Raw genomic sequence first — 23,414 nt, 5'->3', positions numbered from 1 at the left:
GTTATCCTCCTTAAAAGGTGGAACTACTTCAACGGTGGTTATTGGTTCACCACTATAAATACACTGACACCCCTCAAGTATCTCTAAGTTCCAATACTCTAAAAAAAACTTGCTTAGACCCTTGCTGACTTAGGCATAGGAGTGTCTTTGCAGGTACCACCCCCATTCTTTCACGCGCACAAGTCGGACGGAGGCTCCTAGACGTAAACCTGGTCAAAGGCTTCCTCCATCAGACGATTGGGCCAACCCAACGAGTCCAGTCCTCTAATCTCCGGTTACCCATCGTAACAATAGTATATAATCTCATCATCAAACTTAAAAAGAGATTTTTTGTATACCTCTAATCACTCAATTGTGATTACAATAATTTAAAAAATATTTATAATTTTTTATCAAGTTAAAATAAAAAAAAAATCTTAATTTCATAAACATAAAATTTAATATAATAACTGAATAAACAAAATCAAAATATATTAAACTAAATTTAGTATTCTAAAAATATAAACTAATAATTTTTAAATAACTATTAAACTTTTCATATCAAACTTGAAAATCAGAGGAGCTGTTGTGTTGTGATTTTGATAGATGGTGGTGTAGGAGTTGTGTCCTTGAGGCATCCATGACCATGACCATGAGCATGTGCCATCTCTCTCTACGACTATCATTATTCTTGTTCAGTACATCAAGATGCTACGCGGATTTCAAATAAATATCCAACGGCCATTGTTTATATTCTTTTAATTATAAATGAATGGTATGTACGTGAATTTGGTGTATATGTAATGTTTGTTTATGATGCGTGGCACTAGTTACTTTTGTTGAGAGAATAATAGTCATTCTTAGGCTACGTTTTGAACGAGCTTCCTTGGCCTTTTTTTTTTTCTCTCGTTTTGGCTGTTGGGCTGTAAAGAAGTGATTGATTTGGGAGTGAAAGCGCGGAAAGTGGCAGATGCAGATTGTTATTATTGGTGTTTTTTGCCATTGATTGATGATCAGAGCAGGCCTAATCATAGGAATCCTGCGAATTATACGGTCACACAGATAATGCACGGGTCGACTCTCAAGTCAACCACACCCGAAGCAATGAATCTTGGTGATTAGTATACTATAGAATTAATAAATGAAAAGTAAAGGTAATTTGAAATTGAACGTGAGGGAGTAAAAAGACAAGAATATCCTTGGGTGTAATGTCGCTGTCACATTTGCAGGCGAGTCCAAATGGAGAGTCCCGAGTCCCCACACCCAGCCAGCTCGTTTTCACTTCCGCTCAACTCATTACTTACTTTCATGTTCCGCATGCGCGACCCTTCTTCCTCTCCCTCTCCTCTCCCTAACCAAATTTGGCCAAGTGCTTTACTACTCTCACAAATACACCTTAATTAAAAAGAAATTTGCCCCCGTTGACTGGAAGTGGCGGAGGGGTAGATGGATGTAGCATTCGGGGCGGCGGTGGTGTTGGTGGCACTAGCAGTGATGATGAGAAGCTGCGAGTCAGATCCAAACGACGAGGCGTGCCTGAGGCACCTAGCGAAGTCGTTAGAGGATCCAAACAGGTCCCTACAGAATTGGATAGAAAAGAATCTGGAAAAACCCTGCAACGACTCACTATCCAACCTGCAAGGGGCAACCTGCAACAACGGCCGCATCTTGAGGCTCTCCCTCAACAACCTCTCTCTCAGAGGAACCATCTCTCCCTTCCTCTCCAACTGCACCTACCTCCAATCACTCGACCTCTCCTCCAACGCCCTCACCGGACCCATCCCTCCCGACATCCAGTCCCTCGTCAACCTCGCCGTCCTCAACCTCTCTTCTAACCAACTCCAGGGCCAGATCCCGCCACAGCTCACAATGTGCGCCTACCTCAACGTCATTGACCTCCATGATAACCTCCTCACTGGTCCCATTCCCCAGCAATTGGGCCTCCTCGTCAGGCTCTCCACCTTCGATGTCTCTAATAACAGGCTTTCCGGTCCCATACCGCCTTCTTTGTCCAACCGGACCGGCACTCTGCCCCGCTTCAACGCTACCTCCTTCTTGGGGAACAAGGATCTCTACGGCTACCCTCTTCCGCCCATCAAGACCAGGGGTCTGTCTGTTTTGGCCATTGTTGGGATCGGGCTCGGGAGTGGCCTTGCCAGCCTCGTCCTCAGCTTCACTGGGGTTTGCATATGGTTGAAAGTCACGGAGCACAAGATGGCTCTCGATGAAGGCAAAATCAGTCAGCTCATGCCTGATTATTGATTCTTCAGTATATACTAATTCAATTCCATAATGTTCCAAATCCAAGGTATCTTTGATTGAACTTCATTCTTGTCCTCCAATCATGGATGCTATTCTTCGCCTCAACCCAACCCAACCAAAAAAAAAAAAAAGAAAGGAAAAAGGATTTCCCTGTAGGCTTTTTTTTTTTTAATCTCTAATTTAGTGGTGAGGTGTGGCCTACCCCTTAATTTTCTCTTTCTTGGTACCTATGGGTCGTTTCAGATTGTTGTCTTTTACCGATCACGGGCCATGGGGGGCATATACATATAGGTAAATCTTTCTTTCCTCATGACTATTTTTAAGTTTTAACTAGTTCATTTTTCCCCCAACTCCGATTTTGATCGGTTCTTCCTTCAATTGTTGTTATACTCTGTTTCTTAATTATTATAATTAGAGGTGCATAAATGGAAACAGCATCAAACACAGTTGCAGGGTGCAGCAGCCAGCAACGCAGCTCAGCTTTAATTTTTGAGTTCCTTGATTTTCGTTATCTTTGTAAATTGTAACATTAAGTAAAAGGATGATGATGATGATTATAGTGCGTTGGTTTTGGTTGGCACATGGCACTATGGCAGGGGTGGTAGGGTAGGGTAGTGGTACGGCTACAGGAAGCGCCGTTTAACTGCGAACTTGTCTCTCTGCCAGAATGCTATAACACAAACACCTAGACTGCAATTTTCTATTCTCTAATTTCTGATTTTCTATACTAAATATTTGTATTCAAACTTCAAAGTGCCGATTTTTTTCTTTTTCTTTTTCTTTTTTTCTTTCACATTGCTGGAGATGCAGTGCTTTGCTAAGTTGAGCTGGTGGATTCAGACTCGTTTTCCACATAATAACTTATTAGCCCAACGTCAACATAGTTTCACGTGCCTATATATTTTTGTTTTTGAATTGATCGTAACAGCACATTATGAGATAATTTCACATTAAAACTTCATCTATGACTCTATGTAGGTAGCTTATTAAGATAATTACGGGTAATTTTGCTCTTCATTCATGAATCTTGTGAGCCAAATCACCTCTCAACCTTGTATTTTAATGAATTATGATGTCGGGCAATGAGTTAGCAAATTCAGATTTACATCCATAAAGTAGTGATAAGGAAGGGGGTTAACGTGAATCGGTAAATCCTGTGGTTCTCGTAATGAGAGACTGTGTGGTTCTTTATGTATTGACTGTTTTACCCTTCTTTCGTAAGGGAAGTGGGCCTAGGCTCTCTGCTCGAGTATCTGTTCCTATGTGTTATGTGTGGAACATATCATAGGAAAATTTTCAGGTGTTACAATCACTTTACTGATACATTGGTGTGACAAGTACTATTAGGTAGCCAATTAAAAAGTTGTTACGTACAATATTGTGTAAAGACAAAAAACACCATGAAATGACACTCAATGGACGGCTAAAAATAATCCTCAAAGAAAGCTTATTATGAGATAGCCGAATTAAAATAAGCCGGTGGTGACTCTTGGCTAATGGGCTTTTATCGTATGCCCTTTTTTTTTGGACTAACTTACTTCTTTGAATTAATGGTTGATAATTTTTAGCCCAAATTGTATGATGGGTTTGAAAAAGAAAAAACATGTGAAATAAAAAAGTTATATAACTAATCAGATTTGTAATTAATAGAGTTAGATTTTTCGATCTCTCTCCAAGAACTCTCATCTCTCTCTTAGTTTCTCATACCCAAAAAAAAAAAAGAAGATTTGTAATTAAAAAAAAAAAGTAATCAGATTTGTATTGTAATGGGTAGATGATATTTTCCACAATTATGGAGGATTGGAAGGTTAGGAAAGTGTGAGGAAGAAGAAGGTGTAATTTTGATGTCGCTGGAATATTTGTTAAAGGAACGCAATGTTGAGATGCATAATGCTATGCTGAGTTCCGGCATCTTCCCAAGGAGAAGAGCCGATTTGAAGATATTCCAGCAGCCGACTCCTCTCCCCGGCGACCTTCTCTCCGGTGGCTCACTCCTTGCGTCGCCGTCTCCCTCCGCTATTGAAGCAGCAAGATTCTTATCTGGTAGGGCCTTGGATTCATTCAAGGAGTGACGTAGGCTTATGTGCATCAGGATTGGGGAGGTAAGTTCCACTAAGAGGGAGTGTAGTTGCTGTTAGTGTTTTCTTTTTAAATTGTATTTATCTTTTGGGTGTGACTCCGGGTCGGCTCGGTCTTAGGCGACCCTGGCAAATGCCTTAATAAAAAGAAAACTGTGTTTTCCAAAGGATATGATTGTTGGAGCAATAGTAGATGAGCTTACAAAGAGGAGGGAGGGGGTTTCCCGACGTGGTGGCTCTTGGGGTCTTCCATTTCTGTGTTTGTGTCCTTTGAATGTGTTCATTGAGTGGATGTAGTCAGGTATTGAACGGTTCCTGGCGTGGCGGTTGCAGTGCTGGGCAGGAGAAGTTGGTGGGATAAATACTCAGTACGACAAATTGCGTTGCATTTAGAGCAATAGGTGAGTTCCACTTTAAAATCTGTAAAGTAGAGAAATAAGAGAAAAAGTGAATGACACATTAAGTATACCCAATTGTGCTAATTGTTGTAATGATTTCAATTTATTCAGAGAGGATGGGGTCCTGCAGCGGTGTTGTAGAGGGAACGTGCCAGTGGAATGTGAGGAGCAGGGATGATTGGGTTCAACGCAGCGGTGTAGGTTTACAAGAGCAGGTACGTTCCTATTAGTGTTTGAAAGTATGATTTAATCTCTGAATGTAACATGGTTGGTGATATATGCTGTGGTTTAAATGTTAGCCTTGAAGGAAAAAAATGGGTCAACAACTTTGTAGTCAGATTTATGGGAGTGTTCGCGGGAGGGAAAATTAGTAAAAATATGCCTTTTAACATAATGTGTTGTTATAGTTGTCAATTTAGATGGTAATATTAGTTCTGATGATGCAGCAGCCGTGTGAGATGCATTTGTTGAAAATTTGATGTGTATAGTAAATCAGGATTGGGAGCGGTGTTCTTAATGAATCGAATTAGTTGTTATTGGCAGGTTTAACATTGCGTTCTTGGTATACTCTTCCACCTTCTCTATGATGGATTCCTCTTCTGCCATCTTGTTTGAGTCCTTGTTCTCTCTGTTCTATGTATATATATCTTTATATGTACCTTGATCATGGTCCATAGTCTTCGACTTTGATTCATTAATATTGGAGTTAATGTCAAGTTTCTCTAAATCAATAGCACCAATTACTAAGGCGTTGACTTCTTTGAGTAAAACTAAAACAGCAGCAACCCATGTCCCATGGTAATGCAAGTACCAATTTTTGTGACTTCTTTGATTATAACCTATGTTCTATCAAAAGATTCTTTAGATATTTTTATTCTGGTAATAAAATTTTTTTTTGTTTTTACCTTATATTTGAATTAACACTAATCAACTTTCTTTTTTTCCTTTTACACTAAAAATATTAGCCTTCTACTATTCCCCATTTGTATTATGTGATGAAAGCAATGGGGCCCTTATTATCAAAAGAGAGAAATAAATAAATAATGGTTGTTTGAGTTCATAAATCAAAAACCAAAAGCTATACAACTCCAAAAAGAAATAACAAAAGAAAAATGTGTAAGACATGACATTTTGCCTCTCAATAATCTTGTAAATCTTTTGTCTTTTAGGAAACACAGATTTATACAGAACACATATGATTAGAGGATTAGGAAGCATGAACAAATTAAAACTAACTGAACTGCCCCATCTTCGAAACTATAGTTAAATTCAGCAATGATTAATGTAAGCAAATTAAAGAGAAGAAAAAGAAAAATAAGAAACTCAATCTATATCTCTCCCGTATGTGTTTTTGTTCCATATACAAGTTGATGGACTTGGCTGTGTTTTCATTCTCTGCTGCTTCTTTGTTACATTATTATTTTCTTCTTGACGAGGACTACTGTTTAGAATGCTATTATTTTCTTTAACCACATCAACTTTGACTATGTGATGATCTGAAGTCCCTTAGCAAGAAAGCACAAGATAGGACCCTGCTACGAACTTATATGTTGAATCTGATGATGATAATATGTAATCTATCCTTGTTCCATACTTACATGTCCCTTGCACACCTGCATTATAATTTTGAGGATTAAGGAGTTTTCAAAATTGATGAAATGTATGTCACATAATTAAAAGCTTAAGGTATTCTTGTTTTACTTTGTCCTTTGGCAATCATCACAACAGATTCACATTCCCGTGAATAGTCCTTAGCATCCGTGTAGTGCTTACTCTTTAGATATTTCATCACTTCAACCTTTGGTATTGGTTTTCCAATCTCTTCAGAGTACTGAAAAACAAAACAAAGGGAAAAAATAATATCAAATCATACGTAGGACTAACTTGACTTAAGTTTGTGTCATTACTCTTAGTTTTCTGTTGAGGTATATCCTCTGGAGTCAGGGACGGACCTAGAGGGGGGCGAGTAGTGGCCTCGGCCCCCCCAAAATTTTTAGAAACTATATTTATATATGAGATATGTATTTAAAAAAATAAAAAATGTTATATAATTTAGTATTTTTATATATATTATTTTTTATTATATGATAGATTTATGTCTTAATTGTTTAATTCACTAATATTTTTCACTTAACTAATTTAATATCATACCCTCAAGCTTTTGTAACTTTTAAATTAGTTTTTATATAATAATCTTGTATTTATTTAGAAAAAATCATTTGTTTATTTTATATTAACATATTTAAATTTTATATTATTATATTAATAATAACTTACGTAGTTATATGTTGCTAATCACATTATGTACTTTAGATATTTTTTTCTTATAAAAAATTACTTATTTTTCTTCTAAATTTACGTTGTTGAAAGAAAAATTTTTATAAAAATATCTTATATCTTGTATTCTATAAAGGTATTGTGTCTTCTAAATAATTAATAATTTATTATTTATTTTCAAATTTTTATAAGAATTAATTTTAATTAATAAGATATGTAATCATTTTTAACTAAACACGCTATAAATTATTGGTACTTTATAATTTTATAATGTACTATTGATATTGTTATATTTTTTTATGTAACTATTATATTAAAAATAAAATTATGAAAAAAATTTATAATTATATATATTTTGTTGATAAATTTTTTAAAAAACTAACTCTAATAAGTATATGTTAATTATTTTTATGAAATGAAAAAAATTTATCTAAAATTCTGCCCCTCCATACTAAACTTTCTGGATCCGTCCCTGTCTGGAGTTACTCGGATTGAATCAGTGATCGGTTTCTACGTTTCACTGTAAATCATTTCAGTTACTTCCAATTACGTAAATCAATGATAATCCCTTTGGATGTAAACTAAATTGTTTTATGGAATGTTTTAATGACTAATTTGACTATCGTGTGACTTATTAGGAAGCCACTTTGGACATTAACCCCATTTTAATTTCTCATATTTACATTTGACTATGGTTAAAACTTGAAAGCTTATGGATAAGAATATACCTTAACAATATCAGTCCATCTTTCTTGTGAGTAATCTGATTCATCAAGTGAGTTAAGTCCTCCAGCTAAGATGTGAGGCTCATCATTATTAGACTGGATTATTACATTAATCTGCTTCATCCTCCAATTCTCATCAAGATGATCAAGATGGGTGCAGTAAAAGTTCATTTCATCAGCTTCAGGTACATCGATGGTGGCCTTCAGAACATTCCTGTTGCCAACAAAATTAGTCACATTCGCACTTGTTGCTCAATCATATTCTCTAATCTAATCTATTTCTAACCCACCAGAATTCAGAGTCTTTTCTTGTTGTATTTTGTTTAATCTTCAGTTTTCACAAGCTAGATTTCCACTAATATTCCCATGATCATATTCTCTAGTAGATGGTCAATGCCAAGAAGCTGGCTTTGGAGTGAAGTAAGACAAGTTTTCTTGCTTCAATTATAGCAAGAAGAGTTTGTAATATTTTTACTCTTCTTTAAGATTAGGCAAGATCGATATCTACCTACTTCTTCAAATGGCACCATTCATTGCCAAACTAAACTATGCTCCTTGTAATGAGGCAGCATTGTTTGTGGAAAAATGAGAATAAGTAAAGGAAAAACTATTTATTAATTAACATTAAAAAATTTTTAATTATGAAATTATTTTTTTAATTTTAAAACTTTTTAGTGGAGGATTTTTTTTTTTTCAAAAATAGGAGTTAGACTCGAATCCGAGACCTTTAGGTGGATACGAAGAGATTATGTCATTTGAGTTATAGCTCCTTGACTTTTAGCGGAGGATTTATAATTAGAATTTCAATCTTAAAATATGAAATTCAGAACAGAATTTAAGATACAAAATTTATTTAAAAAAGATTAGTTGATAATAGCTGAAAAAAAATGACTTTTTAATTAAACTTATGATTATTTTAGCCTTCAAAGTAGTATGTAATTAATAAGTTAATCCTCACTTTGAGTGAGCTTATAAAATAGGACCAATTTTTTTAATGCCATAGGATAATTATTAATTCTTGAGGCTGTCTTATTGGCAAACTAATCTTTTAACACCAATCAGAAACTATTAAGACATGAGAAATGAAATTAAAGCACAGACTATGGCACCTGTACATCACGTCATAGTCATTTTACGCTACCAACAGTCGAAAAAGTGCTTAGTATTGACATTACTTTAGTGAAATTAGATACCAGTTTTGTTGGGTTTAAACCTAATTGAACCATAAAAAATTGGTTTTAGCAAACTCGTTTTTATTCAAAAAGTATAGTTTCAGTTTACTGATTTTGTTTAAAAATTCTGGTTTATTAGAGCAGTTTATGTTCAGTTTTGTTAAACTGGTTTTTTTGACCACCCGTGTCCCCGATGATGAATAATGGATTTCATTAATTATACAGGAAGCATTATATGACATGGGAATTGAAGCGGAGGAATACTTTGGTGACTATGAAAGTAAGGATGACGGGCGTAACGAAGGGTTCGATTCGGATGAAGGAGTGGGGCCAGATGATGTTCTTCGAATGGAATTTAACAGTCCAGATGAAGCCAAATCCTTTTATAATAACTATAGCCGATTAAAGGGGTTTTCTATGAGGCAAGGGAGGAAGGTAACAAATAGTGCAGGGGATATTGTGCGATACACATTTGTGTGCAATAGGCAAGGGTATCGGGAGAAGAAATGGCTAGAGATGGCTAATCGAAAACGGGAGCACAAGATTGTGACTCGTTGTGGTTGCCTTGCCGAGATGAGGATAAAGAGAAAAGATGGGAGTGGCAAATGGTACGTGTCTCGGTTTGTGGATGAGCATAATCATGAACTCGCATCTGGCAAGTTCGTCGATTACTTGAGGTCGCACAGGCGGCTATCTGAAGTAGAGATTGCACAAATGACTAGCTTGAGGGAGGTTGGTATCAGCATTCCTAAAATATATGAGTCCTTCGCGGCACAGCTTGGGGGCTTTAACCTTGTGACATTCACAAAGCAAGACATGTATAATGAGGTGAGGCGACAAAGAGAAATGCAAAATGGAGATGTAAGCGCTGCAATTCGATACTTGGAAGGTGTTTCCCGTGTAGACAACAGAATATTTTGGAGGTACAAGGTTGGGTCTGAAAACAATCTTTGTGACCTATTTTGGAGTGACGGGCGCAGTCATTTCGACTATTCAATATTCGGAGATGTTCTAGCCTTCGATGCTACTTACGGCCGAAACAAGTACAATTTGCCTGTTGTTGTGTTCTCGGGAGTTAACCACCACAACCAAACATGTGTCTTCGGATGTGCAATGGTCTCGTGTGAAACGCAAGAGTCCTACATCTGGGTTCTGCAGCAGTTTTTGGAATGCATGGAAGGAAAGGCCCCTAAGGCAGTCATCACAGATGGAGATACCTCGATGCGAAATGCTATACGTCATGTATTTCCCGAAACCCATCACAGGCTATGTGCTTGGCATTTGCTTCGTAATGCGACCTCCAATATATGTGACTCACGATTCACCCAGCTATTTAGACACTGCATGCTTGCGGACATGGAGGTTGACGAGTTCGAGGCACAATGGGAGGCGATGCTGGATGAGTGTGGGGTTCGTGAAGTCGAATGGGTGAAGGATTTGTACCGCAAAAAAACTGCATGGGCGACTGCATACATCAGAGGCCGATTTTTTGCCGGCATACGGACAACGTCCCGTTGTGAGTCTCTACATGCCAAGTTAGGCAGGTTTGTGGAGAGTAGATACGGGGTCCTTGAATTTGTCACAAACTTCCAAAGATGCATTGATTTCTTGCGAGACAATGAAGACGAGCTTGAATTTCGTTCATGGTATGGAACTCCAGTCTTGCAAACTGAGTTTGTTGAGCTTGAGAAGGATGGGTGGATAAAGTACACACGGGAGATGTTTTGGAGATTTCGTGAAGCTCTTAAAAGGTGCGTTCGAATTCACATATGTGGATGCAATGAAAATGCTGAGGGTGAAGTATATGTTGTTCAAAAATATCGCAGGCCGGAAAAGAAGTGGGAGGTTTCGAGGCAACATGTGGGTAACAAATTCAGCTGCACCTGCCTGAGAATGGAATCATTCGGACTGCCCTGTGTCCACATACTAGCTGTGTTGGTGCGCTTGGATTATACTATCATTCCCAATACGCTTGTGCTCCGCAGATGGTCGAAGACAGCAAAGTTGCACTATGGCTTAAATTGCACTGGAAATGAAACACAGGAGCAAACAACAACGTATAGGTCCCGGCTGGGAGCTTTTGCTCAGCTATGCACACGACTAGGCCGGGTTGCATGCATGAGCGATGAGGACTTCAAGTACTACTCACATAAGGTACTAACTGACACAATCTGCTTGGAAATTAAGAATGGCCTTAGGCCCGCGGAAGACGTTGGAGTAACGGCGGAGGAACAACGAGTGAAGGACCCCATCAGCGTGAGAACAAAGGGTACAGGTCGACTCAGCCAGGCATCCGCATCGACCGGGAAAAAACGGCGCAAGTGCAGCAACTGTGGCCGACTCGGTCATCGAAGGACCCGTTGTCCAAATCGTGCAGGTCAGGAGGGTGGCCAGCCGTGTGTGGGCGTGAATAAGAGAGTTCGAGGTATCCAGGTAAAGATGATCAGGTTCTCGTTTCTTTTCTGCTGCATGGGCCCGTTCTTTGATGTAGCATATTACATTTAATTCCATGAATAATTGGTGCACGTCTTTGGTTAAAATGTGACTACATGTTTCTCATGCAGGTGGTGCAGGAAGATGTTCCTTCCAACAACCCGGAGGCTGTGTCACTTGGCGACCTTTGATATGCTCCGGAGTGGCATATGTTCATTTTAGTGGTACTAGTATATTAGGGGGAATGTTGTCGCTTCTTGTGGCTCCATTTACCGTTGACTAGTTGTAGTAACTTTGTTATATAGCACTTGTTGTTGAAAACCTTTATATATGGGTGTTGCTCAGTTGCATATTACTAGTGCATATAGTTAAGTATCTGTGAATTCGGTGACAAACATTTCAGATCCGTGAAGTTGGCATTTATTTACCTTTACTCTTTACATTTTATACTTATCACTTGCGTGTTGTTATGCTAGAATGACCTAATAATATTTTTCTGAAAAAGGATGCTGTGTCTTGCTTCTTCATACATGATTGATGGCAGATTTACATGACACTCAGCCATCTCCAGTGGGGAAACTATCCATAAACAACACTGTTTGACATTTAAATATGAATATCATTTATGATATGCTACCATGACATTGTTTGATCCTTGATGCTGCACCTTCTTAACTTGTGGAACACCCCCCACCCCGCTTTCCTGTTTTCTTTCTCTCCCTGTCACTCTCTCTCCCTGGCAAGCATTCAAACTGTTTTCCTATATTTGGTTCTCCAATGGTTTTTAATTCCAACAGGATGGAATCAAGAATACTATAACTTTGTTTACTCCTTATACTAATTTGCTGGTATACTAGATCTCTCACACCCCAGGATTCGGCTGACACTCTGTGTGGTTCACCATTTTACATGGCTCCAGAAATAATTTAAAATAAAAAATACGATGCCATGGTGATGATAGTTAGAACCAATATTGGATTGTACATGCAAATCTTTGTTACTCCTTCTTCTTTTTTAACAAGAATGAAAAAGTAAAATTGTATTGTAATTGCAGGCTGATTTATGGAGTGTAGGGGCAATATTGTACCAACTAATCACTGGGAAGCCACTATTTGATGGAAATAGTCAACTGCAGGTTTTCGAAGAGGCTACTTCTGCTTTAATTCGTTAAAACAAACCTTCAAAGTTCCTTGTAATCCTATTTTCTCCTCTGACATTTTTTTTTGCATTGCAGATTTTGCAAAATATTTTGACATCTACTGAGCCGCAGTTTCCCCAAGAGGCTTTTATTGGTTTTGGAATATGCCTGAGAATGAAAATAGTTATACTGTATTCTGCCGCTCTTTCTGTTGTCTTTTCTAAATATATAATAATTTTGGATGTCCAGATCTTGCAGTACAATGCAAAATTGTATTTGGAATCGTTTGCTGTTGAGTGAGTAGTCTTGGCTATATGGAAGAAAGCTCTAGAAGTTTGTGAATCTTGGATGAATTAGGTTTTGTTCCCTGCAAGCACTTCGGCCAATGAAGCCAGAACTTCCTATGGAGATGTGGGTTCATCACAAAGCATGGAAAGGAAAATATATGACCTACTGTGCCGTTGTAGAGGGACCTTCATATTTGCTTAATTCGCTGTATATAAATGGTCTTAATTCTTTCAACGTGGAAATTGTAAATAGTCTTTACCATGCAGTTCTGAACCAACTACGTGTGCAATGTATTTAATTTTTTTGATACAGCCTTCGTTGGAATTACCACTCTAAACTTTATATGAAATTTCATGTTAATCATTACAGTACATAAACTAGTGCTCAAAATCTATACTAAATTACTAAGTTAAGGTACTGCTCGCGAACAAAATAATAATTGTTTCATGTGTGATGATAATTGTGAAACCAAATTTCCCATGATCAGATCAGATGATATTCTAATATTTGATTATCTAAATAAACTCAAACTTTTTAGCATTCGCTTACATTTACTTTGTTTCTATCTGGGCACCAAATATAGCATTATTTGAGTGAGTCGCACGGTGCATTAATGTGCGCTCAAACAATAAAGTCCAAATATACTAAGCACTTTTAGCTGAAATATCCATGCCCCTCCATGGATCAGAGGACTGAAAGAAAACATGTAGCCACACAGGATGTATCAATCTAGATTTTGGTTAAATAAAGTTATAATGACTATCATGCTTAGCTCAGATACATACCTTACATAAACAGAGTCATGATGACTATCATGCTTGATGCATCATTCTTAACTCATACACATACCTTACACAAAAGTTGTCATAATGACACCCATCTTTGATACTGTAAATACCATCCTAAATGAACAAGGACACCAAACATAAGTACTATAGTCAAAAGGATTTGGTCTTTTCCACCTTGATTGCAAAAGGGTAATGTGTTGATATGGGTGCTCCTGCCATAGTGGAAGGACCACTCGTTTCCACACTTTACCATCCAATTGAGATCCATTAGAGTCATAGGCTTTATACATATCAAACCTTACTAAGCTATTTTACAAATTATAACCATTCACAACACATGCACATATGAGACGGCCATGTTGCATGCGTCCATGACCATGGAAACTAGTCATGAGCGCGCATGAGGGTGCCCCACAGCTTCTCTGCCTCCTGATCCACAGCCTGCTTCTTCTGGTTCCAGTCAGACAAGATGATAGTTGTTGCAGTTTTCATTCTCACCTTTCCATTCATCATGACACCAAGCCTCCTAGGGTCAAGTAACCCGTCATTCAGTAGCCAGTAAAGGCACCACACAGCGGAATCGTTGCTGGTTTTCACAGAAATGACTTGTTAGAACCCGGAATTAGCAAACTAAATACCGGTTTGGCAATAATAGTTGCACATGACATAGACTATCACTAAATAAATCGTTAAAGCACCTGTTTGGTTGGTTGGGTACTCCTTTGGGATAATTAATGGGTCCCCAAGTTGTAGGATCAGGAGAGATCTCTGTGAAGCTGCTAAGATTCTGCTCTTGCTTGAAAATTTGTGACAAAGTTATCATCTGCATGAAACATGTTACAACGGTTAGTTGCTTGGCAAAGTAGTTACACACCACACGGAAGTCATGAAGTCGTTAGAAAACTATGTGAAAGGCCAAGGAGCTTACGATTGTACGCATGTTGCGCTCTCTACGTTCCATGGTTTCTTCAGTCTTGGTGATATCAAGAGCGTAAACCTTGCCTTGTTTGACGTGGACTACCATAATATACCATGAATGACTGGGTTCACATATGGGAATAATAACCTGCCATGATCACAAAATATGGTTTCCCCACATTCGCCTAGCACCCTAACATTATGGAATCTGAATTTGAAACCAAAGATCTTTAAATTATACCTTCTCCAGTTTAGTTGTGGCAGGCATCCAGCGACACAGGTATTTTTTGACTATCATGTCGATGGGCCTCAGCTGAAGGACATCAACAGCGAAGGGACTTGGGAGGAACCAAAAACGAATGGGAGTTTCTCTTGATGCTCTTAGAGAAGCAAACAGGACAACAATGTTCACAATCTGCCATTTCCAATACGAGGAACCCATTAACCAACAACAACATGCAAGTCATCACCGACGAAGTTCGTATATCAGCAGGTCATTTATGTTTAGTTGGAGTCACTTACATCAGAGTGGGGAACAAATTTTGGGATCAAAGAGTGGAACATGCCCCTGGCGACCTCCAACTCATAAAATTTGAAGACTACCTCACTGCAACAAAGAAAAATGAAATTAATTAAGATATTCCACACCGGTTTGGCTATATAAACTGGCAATCAGGATAGGCAAAATAATGTCAAATGACGGAAGGACTCACTTAAGGTCTTCTGTCTTGCCGTAAAGATACGCAGCGATGCGGCACTCGTCGTAGGTGAGATCCATATCCGCAGTTGGGTCGAAAACCATCTCATAGCTCTGCAATCAACAGAAAAACTGCATAGTATGCAGACCATACTTACACTTGAATTAATAAGGTTTCCACAGTTTTCCTTTGTTACCATTGGTATGAGATAGATAGGTGAGTCAAGCCGTGAGATCAGTCCAGGACGCCTGACCCCGCTCCCACCCTGCCTCGGCGGAGCTACCGACTTTCCCGCCAACTCTGGTAGGATCTCGTTTGCATCATCAACCGTAGATATCGGCAGTTTGGGATGGTCTGAGATGGGACTTGCTTGCTCCACCTTAGGTATCTTGGGTAGAGGCATCGGTGTAGCTGCATCCGAGAATAACTCACACACGACACTTGTGCAGTCAAGTTGCTGAAAACCAGGGAGGTCATTAAAGGCCTGCATGATCTGGGAACAAATTAGCTTAAATCAACTGCCAGAGATGTTGTATCAAAAAGTTGGACACACAGCTGTAACACATGGAGAAATGTTGGGAGTTATATGTGTACACCTTATCAGTTGACCGTTGATCGGGACAGCGGCGTGTAGTGTTCCCGCCAAGGCTCAGCTTAGGTGTGCCAGTTTCCCAATGCATCATAGACCCAATTTGCAGTTCCATCTGCCGCCTGCCAACAACTGGAGGTGGGGTAGATAGGTTCTCGTCGATGACAACGTCATCATCGTAACCAGGGGAGTTGGGGATTATGACATCGCACATGTACCCGGAATTGCTTTCTATAAGACCCTTCCCTTTATTGGCTGCATTGATCAGGTGGGTGTAGGTGTGGATCTTCTGAATCCCTTGACATCTTGTGGTGGGAGTGGTTCCCGTGTCTGGGTGTCCTCTCCCAACACTGTGATTGTTTCTCGCATATGTTGTCACAGTGGTAGTTCCTGTAGTTACAATCAAGGGGGTCACACCGCTTGAGTTCCGAACCTTGAGCAAACGCTGAAGTTCAACAAAGTTTGCTTCCAGAGTAACTGATCTAGCATCGATCCTCTGCATACAAAAAGAAAAAACTAAAACTTTTCACAATGGGTTCCACCAATTATTAAAGCTACAAGGCCACAAAACAAGACATATTTAATTGAGATTGAGCATCTTCGCGGACGACAAAACATACTTGATGAAGACTTTCATCGGTTGCATTTGATAAAAAAAATTTGGTTATGCTTAAAAGGGGCCCTACAAAGTCAGACTCCCACATCATGTACACTACATGTGTCGGATCCCTGTGTTGACCAAAATATATGCTAACATTTATAACTTTTGTGCCACCCCCATGTACACTTCATGCATTATCACCGTTTATTTTTGTTTCACCAAAACCCCCTCGACTTTACTAAAACAAGTAATGAAATAATGGTGTCAGGCAGGAACCTCAACGGCATCTAGGATGCTTCGGAGAACGTCCGAGATAATGTCGGCTCGGCCCTGTTGACCCTCAGTTGTCTTCGTAACTCCCTCAAGTGGCTGCTGTGTTAAACCAATCACACACAATAGGTCTTAGGTCCATTATCCAAACAACATATTCTACAAAAACAACAAATCAACACGGGTTTCCAAGGGTTTCGGATACTGACCACGGGGACGGGCAACTCTGGGTTGACGTTGATGATTCCAACGTCAGTGGCTGATTGTGCGTTGGTAGGGCACTGAGTCGAGAGAACCCGCCTACAGAGAACAAAGAGAAGGTTACTTCAGAGTTAACAATCGCATCTAACTACGAGTGGAAGTGCAAAATAAGAATCCCTATTTCGTTAGAGAACGTACCCATTTCCTTCTTCCGATAGTTGAGAATCATTCGGCACAACTTGCTCATCCCCCATGGCTAACGACATAGTAAGGAACACAGCAGCGGAGGTTTGGAAATATGGAGTGAGGAGAAGATATGGAGTTGGATGAACGTGGAGGTGCAATGAGGGATCCCTATATAAGCAAACTTGCCTCTGTGCGCCTTAGCTTTTTCTTCTCCAGACAAGACGTGTACGACGGAGTATGGCCCACAGAGAGGGGGTGATGACTCTGATCCGATGTGCACCCGCTTTAGGTTGCTCCGTGCCCACTAGACCCGGCAAATGTTAATTCTTCCACCCTTCCCCAGTTTGAATGTTGTGTTTCAAAAGTCACAAATGAGTTTATCGTGGTCAAGGCAAGCCATACATCGATTCAATAGATACCATCAAGCCCTTTACTTGGAAAACCTTGGCTATTTGTGAAAGTTAAAACTAAATCAGTAGCGCTAATATTTTCCAACGGGGTATTACATAAAAAATCAAGCTATTTAATATTTTTTTAAGCCTCTGTTATAGTTGCAAGAAACTTATTTGATTGTTATATGTAAATCTAAACTTTATTTTACAATAATATATGGAAAACTTTAACCTCATATGGTATTGTAACAGATTCATATAATAACAGATGCCTTAAGATGAATATTAAGGCATACTTTTATTCCTCTTAATAAATAATATGTTATCACATTCTGTTTTTTTAACATTAGTCCATTAGTTAAGTACTAAATTTATGCTTAGTTTTCTAAATATAAGTGAAACTAACTCTTACTTATGCATATTCTCATTTTTTAGACAATTGGGGGTTAAATTTCTAACATTAACAGCATAAATTTAAAATAATTTACCGATATTCACTGAAATTACTTGAAAATGATTAACTTCCTATTCGATTTGTAATTTACATGCTTTATTTTAAATGTTTTACGTCATTATTAAAAATTATAAGTAAAATTATTAAATTTGTTCTTTATATCATAAATCTTTTTTGGCTCTTTCAAAAAATTGAGGGTAAGTTATCTAAATAAATTGAAATGCAACTAAAATTACTCAATTACAACTTCTTGCTACTCTAACCTGAATAAGCGTTTTCACAATTCTGTCTAAATTGGTACGGGATGTAGCGGTGGAGGACAGATCGCAAACTGGTTGAGTACCATTCTTCCCAACAGAGAGCGGAGAGTTTTCTATTCTTACGACATAAGCTCCAAATTAAATAATTAACATCTTTTATCCTATCAAGTACTATCTATTTTCTTAAATCTTAATATAACAAAATAAAAAATAAAAAAAATATTGATTTCATTGCTATATCAAAATAAGACTCCTCAAAATATTCATACGATTTTTTAATCAAAATAAAACTATTTATAATACATTTTTTTTATATTTTATCATTCTATTTTTTTTGTTTAACTATTTTGTTGGTCCCTTTAGTTTCATAAAATTTTCAATTAGATCTTTATACTTTTTTTCTTTTTAATTAGATCCTTACACTAAATCTTTTTTCATTTAAATCACTCTTAATAGTAATTGGCTTAATTATACAGGGACCCAACTAAAAAAAAAGAATTGCTGTAGGGACCTAAATAAAAAGAGAAAAAAAAAAGGGTAGGAACCCAATTAAAAAAAAATTAGTGCAAGAACTCAATTAAAAGGAAAAAATGTATAGAGACCTAATTGAAAATTTTACGAAACTATAGGGACCAACAGATTAATTAAACATTTTTATTATTAAATTTATATTTAATATTGTATGTGGTCTGAAATTTCAGTTTTAGTTTTATTTTTTTGGTGAGTTTTATGGTACCTTTTATTATGGTGTCTAAATTGTCTAACTTGCTTTTAAAAGTAAAAAATAAAATGTTTAAAATAAAAAAGTAAAATATTTAAAACTTATTAAATATTATCTATTTGCCTTTTTTGATAAGTTAGGCACAATCTCAAAGGCACTGTAGCATTCATCTATTTTTTTTCATACATGGTTTTGGTTTTTATATAGTTTGATATTTTTTTATACTACAGAAAGTGCTAGACCCCAACACAATATACATGAGACACATTTTACATTTATTTTTTTTCACCTACCATATCATACGCAATGAAACACTAAACACTAACAATACAATCATTTTTTCACCTACCAAATTCTACAGAACAAAATATTTTGTTTTATGTTATTTTTTTTACACTACCCGTATACGTGAAACAACTACTCAATCCTCATTTAAATGAGATCATTAACTTTAAAATACAATTTCATTATTCCCGAATTGATATACTACAATAATTGCACTTTAAATAAAAAAAAATATCAGTATATTATTATATATAAGAAACTGTCTGATATAATAAAGTATAAATTAATTTTATTATTTCTTAGTTATAATAGAATACAATTAATTTATATTTGAGGTACACTTATTGTAGAATAATAAAATTATATTTTAAACTTAATTATCTTAATCAAATGATAATTAAGGATTCATTTCACATAAATTGGTAGCTTAAAAAAAGTTAATATAACGTAAAAATATTTTATTGTATAAGGTATGGTTGGTAAAAAAATTATTGAACAGTTAGTGTTTAGTATTTTACTACATAAATACAAAATGTGTCATTCATTTTTTGGTTGGGGTCTAGAATTTGCTGTATTATTAAAAAACATTCCAAGCTCTACAAAAATAATATCATATGTAAAAAAAAAAAAAAAAATAAAACTGATATTTCATACCACATCCAATGTTAAACATAAATTTAACACTAAAAATTGTTACCAGTTTCTTATATAATTTAGGTAACGTGCCCAAAAATTAATATATTGAATGTTCAACAAAAATTCATTTTAGTGTATTTTTGTCCTGATTAGTAAAAAATATTTCTGTTTATACGTCACGGTTATTACACAGATCTTATTTTAATGTATTGATTGTAGGTTGAATGGAAGAAGAAATACAACGCACAAAGCTCCTTAAATTGTTTATGACGAAATAAGTCTCAACGTGGTCCTTAAAATTGCACTCGAGTCTCATAATAGTCCCTGAACTTAAAAGTTACCCATATTCGTCCCTGAATTTACACTCCAAAACTCAGATTCGGCCTTCTGGCACATTCCGTCTACCTGACACCACCGGAAAGCTGATCTGGACTCTCCCGTGACACGTTGCTGACGTGGATTATAAAACTTTTATGGTGCAATTTGGTCCCTAAATCAAAATTAAAAATTTTAATCCCCAAATTTAATCATCATTCTATTCTCTACAGTAATCCCTCTTTTCTGTACAGGCATAGATCTTCATATCCCAAATTCACAAGATTTTTCTTTTTGTTTATTTTTAGTTGAAGTATCTTATAACAATAACAACAACTAGAGTCTTCTTAACAACCATTATTAGAACAAGTTTAACCGCTTTTATCCCATTTTTTTTCTGTAATAAATATGTTGAGATTATAACATAAAAAAACTTATGTGATATATATAATTAAAGAAATAATGCAAAGTTTAGTTTCTAAAATTGTGAACGATCATAAAAATTTGTTAACTTCTAAAAATGATTAAATAGATTCCTAAATTCATAAATTGTGAATCAAAACTCATCTCTAATGCTAATATAAAATGTTAAAATGTTAGCATGACATTTACAAACAAAAAGATGATATGATTAATATTTTAATATGTCAAGTTCGTGTCTTAAATTAGTTAATTATATTTATTTTGATAAATTAGTTTTTTATTAATTAGAGACCAAAATAATAAATATTAAATTAGATAAATTTTTGCTATTTTTTGTTTCTCTAATATTACCCTTAATTAATTTGAAATACCTATCTAATTATAATAAAATCTTAAACACGTCATCTTAATGGAGATGTCATAAGATTTGAAATGCCATAATATAACACTTTATATTAATAATATGTGAATGACAGTTAAATTAGAGTGATGCATGATTATTTTGGAACATGATTCGAAAAGAAATGTAATATAGTATCTAATAATAACAGTGTAACTTTTTAATTCCGTAAATAAAAGAGATATATTTTTGTAAAATCATATAAAATTGAATTTTGTCAAACATTTTAATTAAACTAGAGTTAAATGAGTGCATAAAATGTTAAATACAAAGACATAGTATGTGATTCTTAATTAACAAAACATATGCATGCGTGCTTTCATTGAAGTTGTAATTCGTAGTCTCTTTCACATCCATATGAAGAAGATAAGAGAAGAAAAGAAAAGAGAGATGTTACTATTATAGAGAAGAGAATAATAATTAAATTTGGGGATTAAAATTTTTAATTTTGATTTAGGAACCAAATTGCACCATAAAAGTTTACAAATCCACGTCAGTTAGCCGTTACCTGGCCAGCGTGTCACGATAGAGTCCAGATCAGCTTTCCGGTAGTGCCAGGTGGACGGAATGTGCCGGAAGGACGAATCTGAGTCCCGGAGTACAACTTCAGTGACGAATATGAGTAACTATTTAGTTCAGGGACTACTATGAGGTTCGAGTGCAACTTCATGGACCACTTTGAGACTTATCTCGTTTATGACAGAAGACAATGACAAAGATAAATATTTTTAATATTTTTAATTATTACGAATTTTATAGTCATATTTTTTGTATAATTCTAGCACAGCACATGAATACAACAATTTATAATTGATAGATAAATAATATATAAAATTAATTTTTTTTTTTATGTCTAAATTATAATTTATTGATATAGAATTATACATTATGTTTCTGTTAATTAACTCAGACGTAAGTTTCTGGTGTCTCCAACCTCAACTTCAAAAATAGACTATATTATTAATGAATCTACCCGTAAGCCATACTCATCCTTAATTAGGATATATATTATGAATGAATTTCATGCATTCATAAATCGAAGATATCCATTTCGATTTACCTTTATTTCTACTAATTTAATTCATACTAATTCAATTTAGCACTAGAGAAACTAAATCAAATTTGGTCAATTCGATTTACATAAATTTTTGTAAGAAATTTGTTCCTGGGAGATGTGCTCGGAAATTTTTTTTTTTTTATTTGGAACTTTTCGATAACACTAAATCCTACTTGATTTATTAATGTTATTTATCCGAAAAAATATTATGCCTTTTAAGCTTAAGCTTAAAATAATATTTTTATTTTTTTAATTCTTTTAAAATTTTTTCTGCTTATAATCATTTAACATCAACTCAAACGTAAGGTAAACTCATAAAAATAAAAAAATAAAAAAGATATTTAGCTCAAATAATTTTTTTTTCCCGCTTTCTTCTTAATTATGGAGCACTAAAATTACATAAACAAACTTCTTCTTTTTCTCTTAATAAAACTCCCTTAAAACTCCGTATAATTTTAGAACACCAAATCACGTGTTAACTTAATTAACTCATTTATCTAAATTGATTCTTAAATATGTGTTGGTTCTTTTCTATTATTTAGTTCTACTTTTCTTATTTTCTGAATTAACATGGACGTGCAATTTGTTTAAAGTAATACCATATCATTTAAAGAAATTATTTAGCAATGAAAATTATGTTCTAAATCGATAATCATTCATGAAAATATCTGTGATTAAATTTAAAAGAATACGGTAAAAATTTAAAAATATCAACAACAAACTTGGATTCTTATTTTAAACTTTTATTTCCTTACCTTTAACATTTGTTTATTTATTATTTTGTTAATAAATTTTTTTCTAAAAAAATGTGTTAATATAAAAAAATTATAATATTAAATGATTAATTCATTCGAAAGTAAATCTAAAGAATCATCAACAAAATGAATTTATTATTTTTTCAATTATTTTGTTTATTGTTATAGAATGTCATGATAAAAAAACCAAAAATATATATATATAGAGATACCAAATTTTTTAAATTTGCATGATAATACAGTTATTTATTTCATGTTAATTGTGTATAAAAGTTAATTATTAATTTAAAAAAATTTAAATACCAAAAATCATATGCTTAATAAAAATATATTTTGTCATTCTAAATCATTTAAAATATATTTTTAAAACAAATCAACTAAACATATTTTTAGTATTTTTTATATCTGAAAATCTATCTTTTTTTTTTAATATTTTTTGAAAATTATATACTGTGAAAACTGAAAAGTTAAACATAAAATTTGTTTTTGTTAAAATAAAAAAAGAAATAAAAAAAATAAACATTTCAAAACTTTCATTCCACACGTGCTTTCCATTGCTGCCTCCAATCAAACAAACCGTTGATATCTCACCTGCAATGGAAGAGCGGGATTCATATTCCCGCCCATGACGATTTCCCGTACATTGAACAATAGTTTGTTTGTACACCACATGACCTAAATCTTCTTTATATTGGTAATCATTATCCTATTCTAG

At 35.4% G+C, this 23,414-nt stretch overlaps 4 protein-coding genes across 7 annotated transcripts; 2 read left to right on the top strand and 2 right to left on the bottom strand.

Annotated features, from left to right (window-relative positions):
• The first annotated feature begins 965 nt into the window (after nucleotides 1-965).
• RLP44 (receptor like protein 44) lies at nucleotides 966-2,798 on the top strand. Of its 2 annotated transcripts, XR_002362320.2 has the most exons (3): nucleotides 966-2,287; nucleotides 2,485-2,532; nucleotides 2,657-2,798. XR_002362320.2 is itself a non-coding variant. In XM_016346103.3 (2 exons), the coding sequence occupies exon 1, from the start codon at nucleotides 1,426-1,428 to the stop codon at nucleotides 2,239-2,241; it is 816 nt and encodes a 271-aa protein (XP_016201589.1). In that variant the 5' UTR covers nucleotides 966-1,425; the 3' UTR covers nucleotides 2,242-2,287; nucleotides 2,485-2,591. The 2 variants fall into 2 exon arrangements, 1 of the variants encoding a protein (XP_016201589.1); XM_016346103.3 differs by lacking the exon at nucleotides 2,657-2,798 and having other exon boundaries at nucleotides 2,485-2,591.
• Nucleotides 2,799-3,880: 1,082 nt separating this feature from the next.
• LOC107642677 (protein FAR1-RELATED SEQUENCE 5-like) lies at nucleotides 3,881-13,120 on the top strand. 3 transcript variants are annotated; one of them, XR_015883306.1, is made up of 6 exons: nucleotides 3,881-4,720; nucleotides 4,829-4,932; nucleotides 9,117-11,324; nucleotides 11,456-11,548; nucleotides 12,379-12,459; nucleotides 12,559-13,120. XR_015883306.1 is itself a non-coding variant. In XM_016346102.3 (5 exons), the coding sequence occupies exons 3-5, from the start codon at nucleotides 4,834-4,836 to the stop codon at nucleotides 11,513-11,515; spliced, it is 2,367 nt and encodes a 788-aa protein (XP_016201588.1). In that variant the 5' UTR covers nucleotides 3,896-4,343; nucleotides 4,621-4,720; nucleotides 4,829-4,833; the 3' UTR covers nucleotides 11,516-11,719. The 3 variants fall into 3 exon arrangements, 2 of the variants coding, with proteins under 2 accessions (XP_016201588.1, XP_016201587.1); XM_016346102.3 differs by lacking the exons at nucleotides 12,379-12,459; nucleotides 12,559-13,120 and having other exon boundaries at nucleotides 3,896-4,343; nucleotides 4,621-4,720; nucleotides 11,456-11,719; XM_016346101.3 differs by lacking the exons at nucleotides 12,379-12,459; nucleotides 12,559-13,120 and having other exon boundaries at nucleotides 3,896-4,343; nucleotides 4,488-4,720; nucleotides 11,456-11,719.
• Nucleotides 5,847-8,048, bottom strand: LOC107642679 (uncharacterized). The gene is made up of 3 exons (XM_088486635.1): nucleotides 7,723-8,048; nucleotides 6,419-6,548; nucleotides 5,847-6,330 (listed from the first exon to the last, which is right to left on the bottom strand). Exons 1-3 carry the CDS (start codon nucleotides 7,888-7,890, stop codon nucleotides 6,224-6,226), a joined length of 405 nt encoding a protein of 134 aa, XP_088342761.1. The 5' UTR covers nucleotides 7,891-8,048; the 3' UTR covers nucleotides 5,847-6,223.
• A 782-nt stretch (nucleotides 13,121-13,902) lies between the features above and the next one.
• LOC107640033 (uncharacterized) lies at nucleotides 13,903-17,140 on the bottom strand. Its single transcript, XM_016343582.3, has 11 exons — nucleotides 17,014-17,140; nucleotides 16,824-16,914; nucleotides 16,621-16,716; nucleotides 15,751-16,239; nucleotides 15,351-15,647; nucleotides 15,170-15,267; nucleotides 14,979-15,063; nucleotides 14,698-14,871; nucleotides 14,467-14,604; nucleotides 14,237-14,361; nucleotides 13,903-14,124 (listed from the first exon to the last, which is right to left on the bottom strand). Exons 1-11 carry the CDS (start codon nucleotides 17,079-17,081, stop codon nucleotides 13,923-13,925), a joined length of 1,863 nt encoding a protein of 620 aa, XP_016199068.1. The 5' UTR covers nucleotides 17,082-17,140; the 3' UTR covers nucleotides 13,903-13,922.
• Between the last annotated feature and the right edge of the window lie 6,274 nt (nucleotides 17,141-23,414).

Source organism: Arachis ipaensis, chromosome B5 (assembly GCF_059453495.1).
Source record: "Arachis ipaensis isolate K30076 ecotype BB chromosome B5, ASM5945349v1, whole genome shotgun sequence".
NCBI lineage: Eukaryota > Viridiplantae > Streptophyta > Magnoliopsida > Fabales > Fabaceae > Arachis > Arachis ipaensis.
Note: the sequence above shows the minus strand (reverse complement) of the source record. Positions and strands in the feature narration are given on the sequence as shown.

What these genes read in the sequence shown, in the direction of transcription:
- LOC107642679 (XM_088486635.1), bottom strand. Translation starts at nt 7,890, where the DNA reads ATGAACTTTTACTGCACCCATCTTGATCATCTTGATGAGAATTGGAGG. An exon ending in GATGGACTGATATTGTTAAG is followed by an intron (nt 6,549 to 7,722) that starts GTATATTCTTAT and finishes TTTGTTTTTCAG; the next exon opens with TACTCTGAAGAGATTGGAAA. An exon ending in GATGATTGCCAAAGGACAAA is followed by an intron (nt 6,331 to 6,418) that starts GTAAAACAAGAA and finishes ATTATAATGCAG; the next exon opens with GTGTGCAAGGGACATGTAAG.
- LOC107640033 (XM_016343582.3), bottom strand. Translation starts at nt 17,081, where the DNA reads ATGTCGTTAGCCATGGGGGATGAGCAAGTTGTGCCGAATGATTCTCAA. An exon ending in CTATCGGAAGAAGGAAATGG is followed by an intron (nt 16,915 to 17,013) that starts GTACGTTCTCTA and finishes TGTTCTCTGTAG; the next exon opens with GCGGGTTCTCTCGACTCAGT. An exon ending in ATCAACGGTCAACTGATAAG is followed by an intron (nt 15,648 to 15,750) that starts GTGTACACATAT and finishes ATTTGTTCCCAG; the next exon opens with ATCATGCAGGCCTTTAATGA.
- RLP44 (XM_016346103.3), top strand. Translation starts at nt 1,426, where the DNA reads ATGGATGTAGCATTCGGGGCGGCGGTGGTGTTGGTGGCACTAGCAGTG.
- LOC107642677 (XM_016346102.3), top strand. Translation starts at nt 4,834, where the DNA reads ATGGGGTCCTGCAGCGGTGTTGTAGAGGGAACGTGCCAGTGGAATGTG. An exon ending in GTGTAGGTTTACAAGAGCAG is followed by an intron (nt 4,933 to 9,116) that starts GTACGTTCCTAT and finishes TTAATTATACAG; the next exon opens with GAAGCATTATATGACATGGG. An exon ending in AGAGAGTTCGAGGTATCCAG is followed by an intron (nt 11,325 to 11,455) that starts GTAAAGATGATC and finishes TTTCTCATGCAG; the next exon opens with GTGGTGCAGGAAGATGTTCC.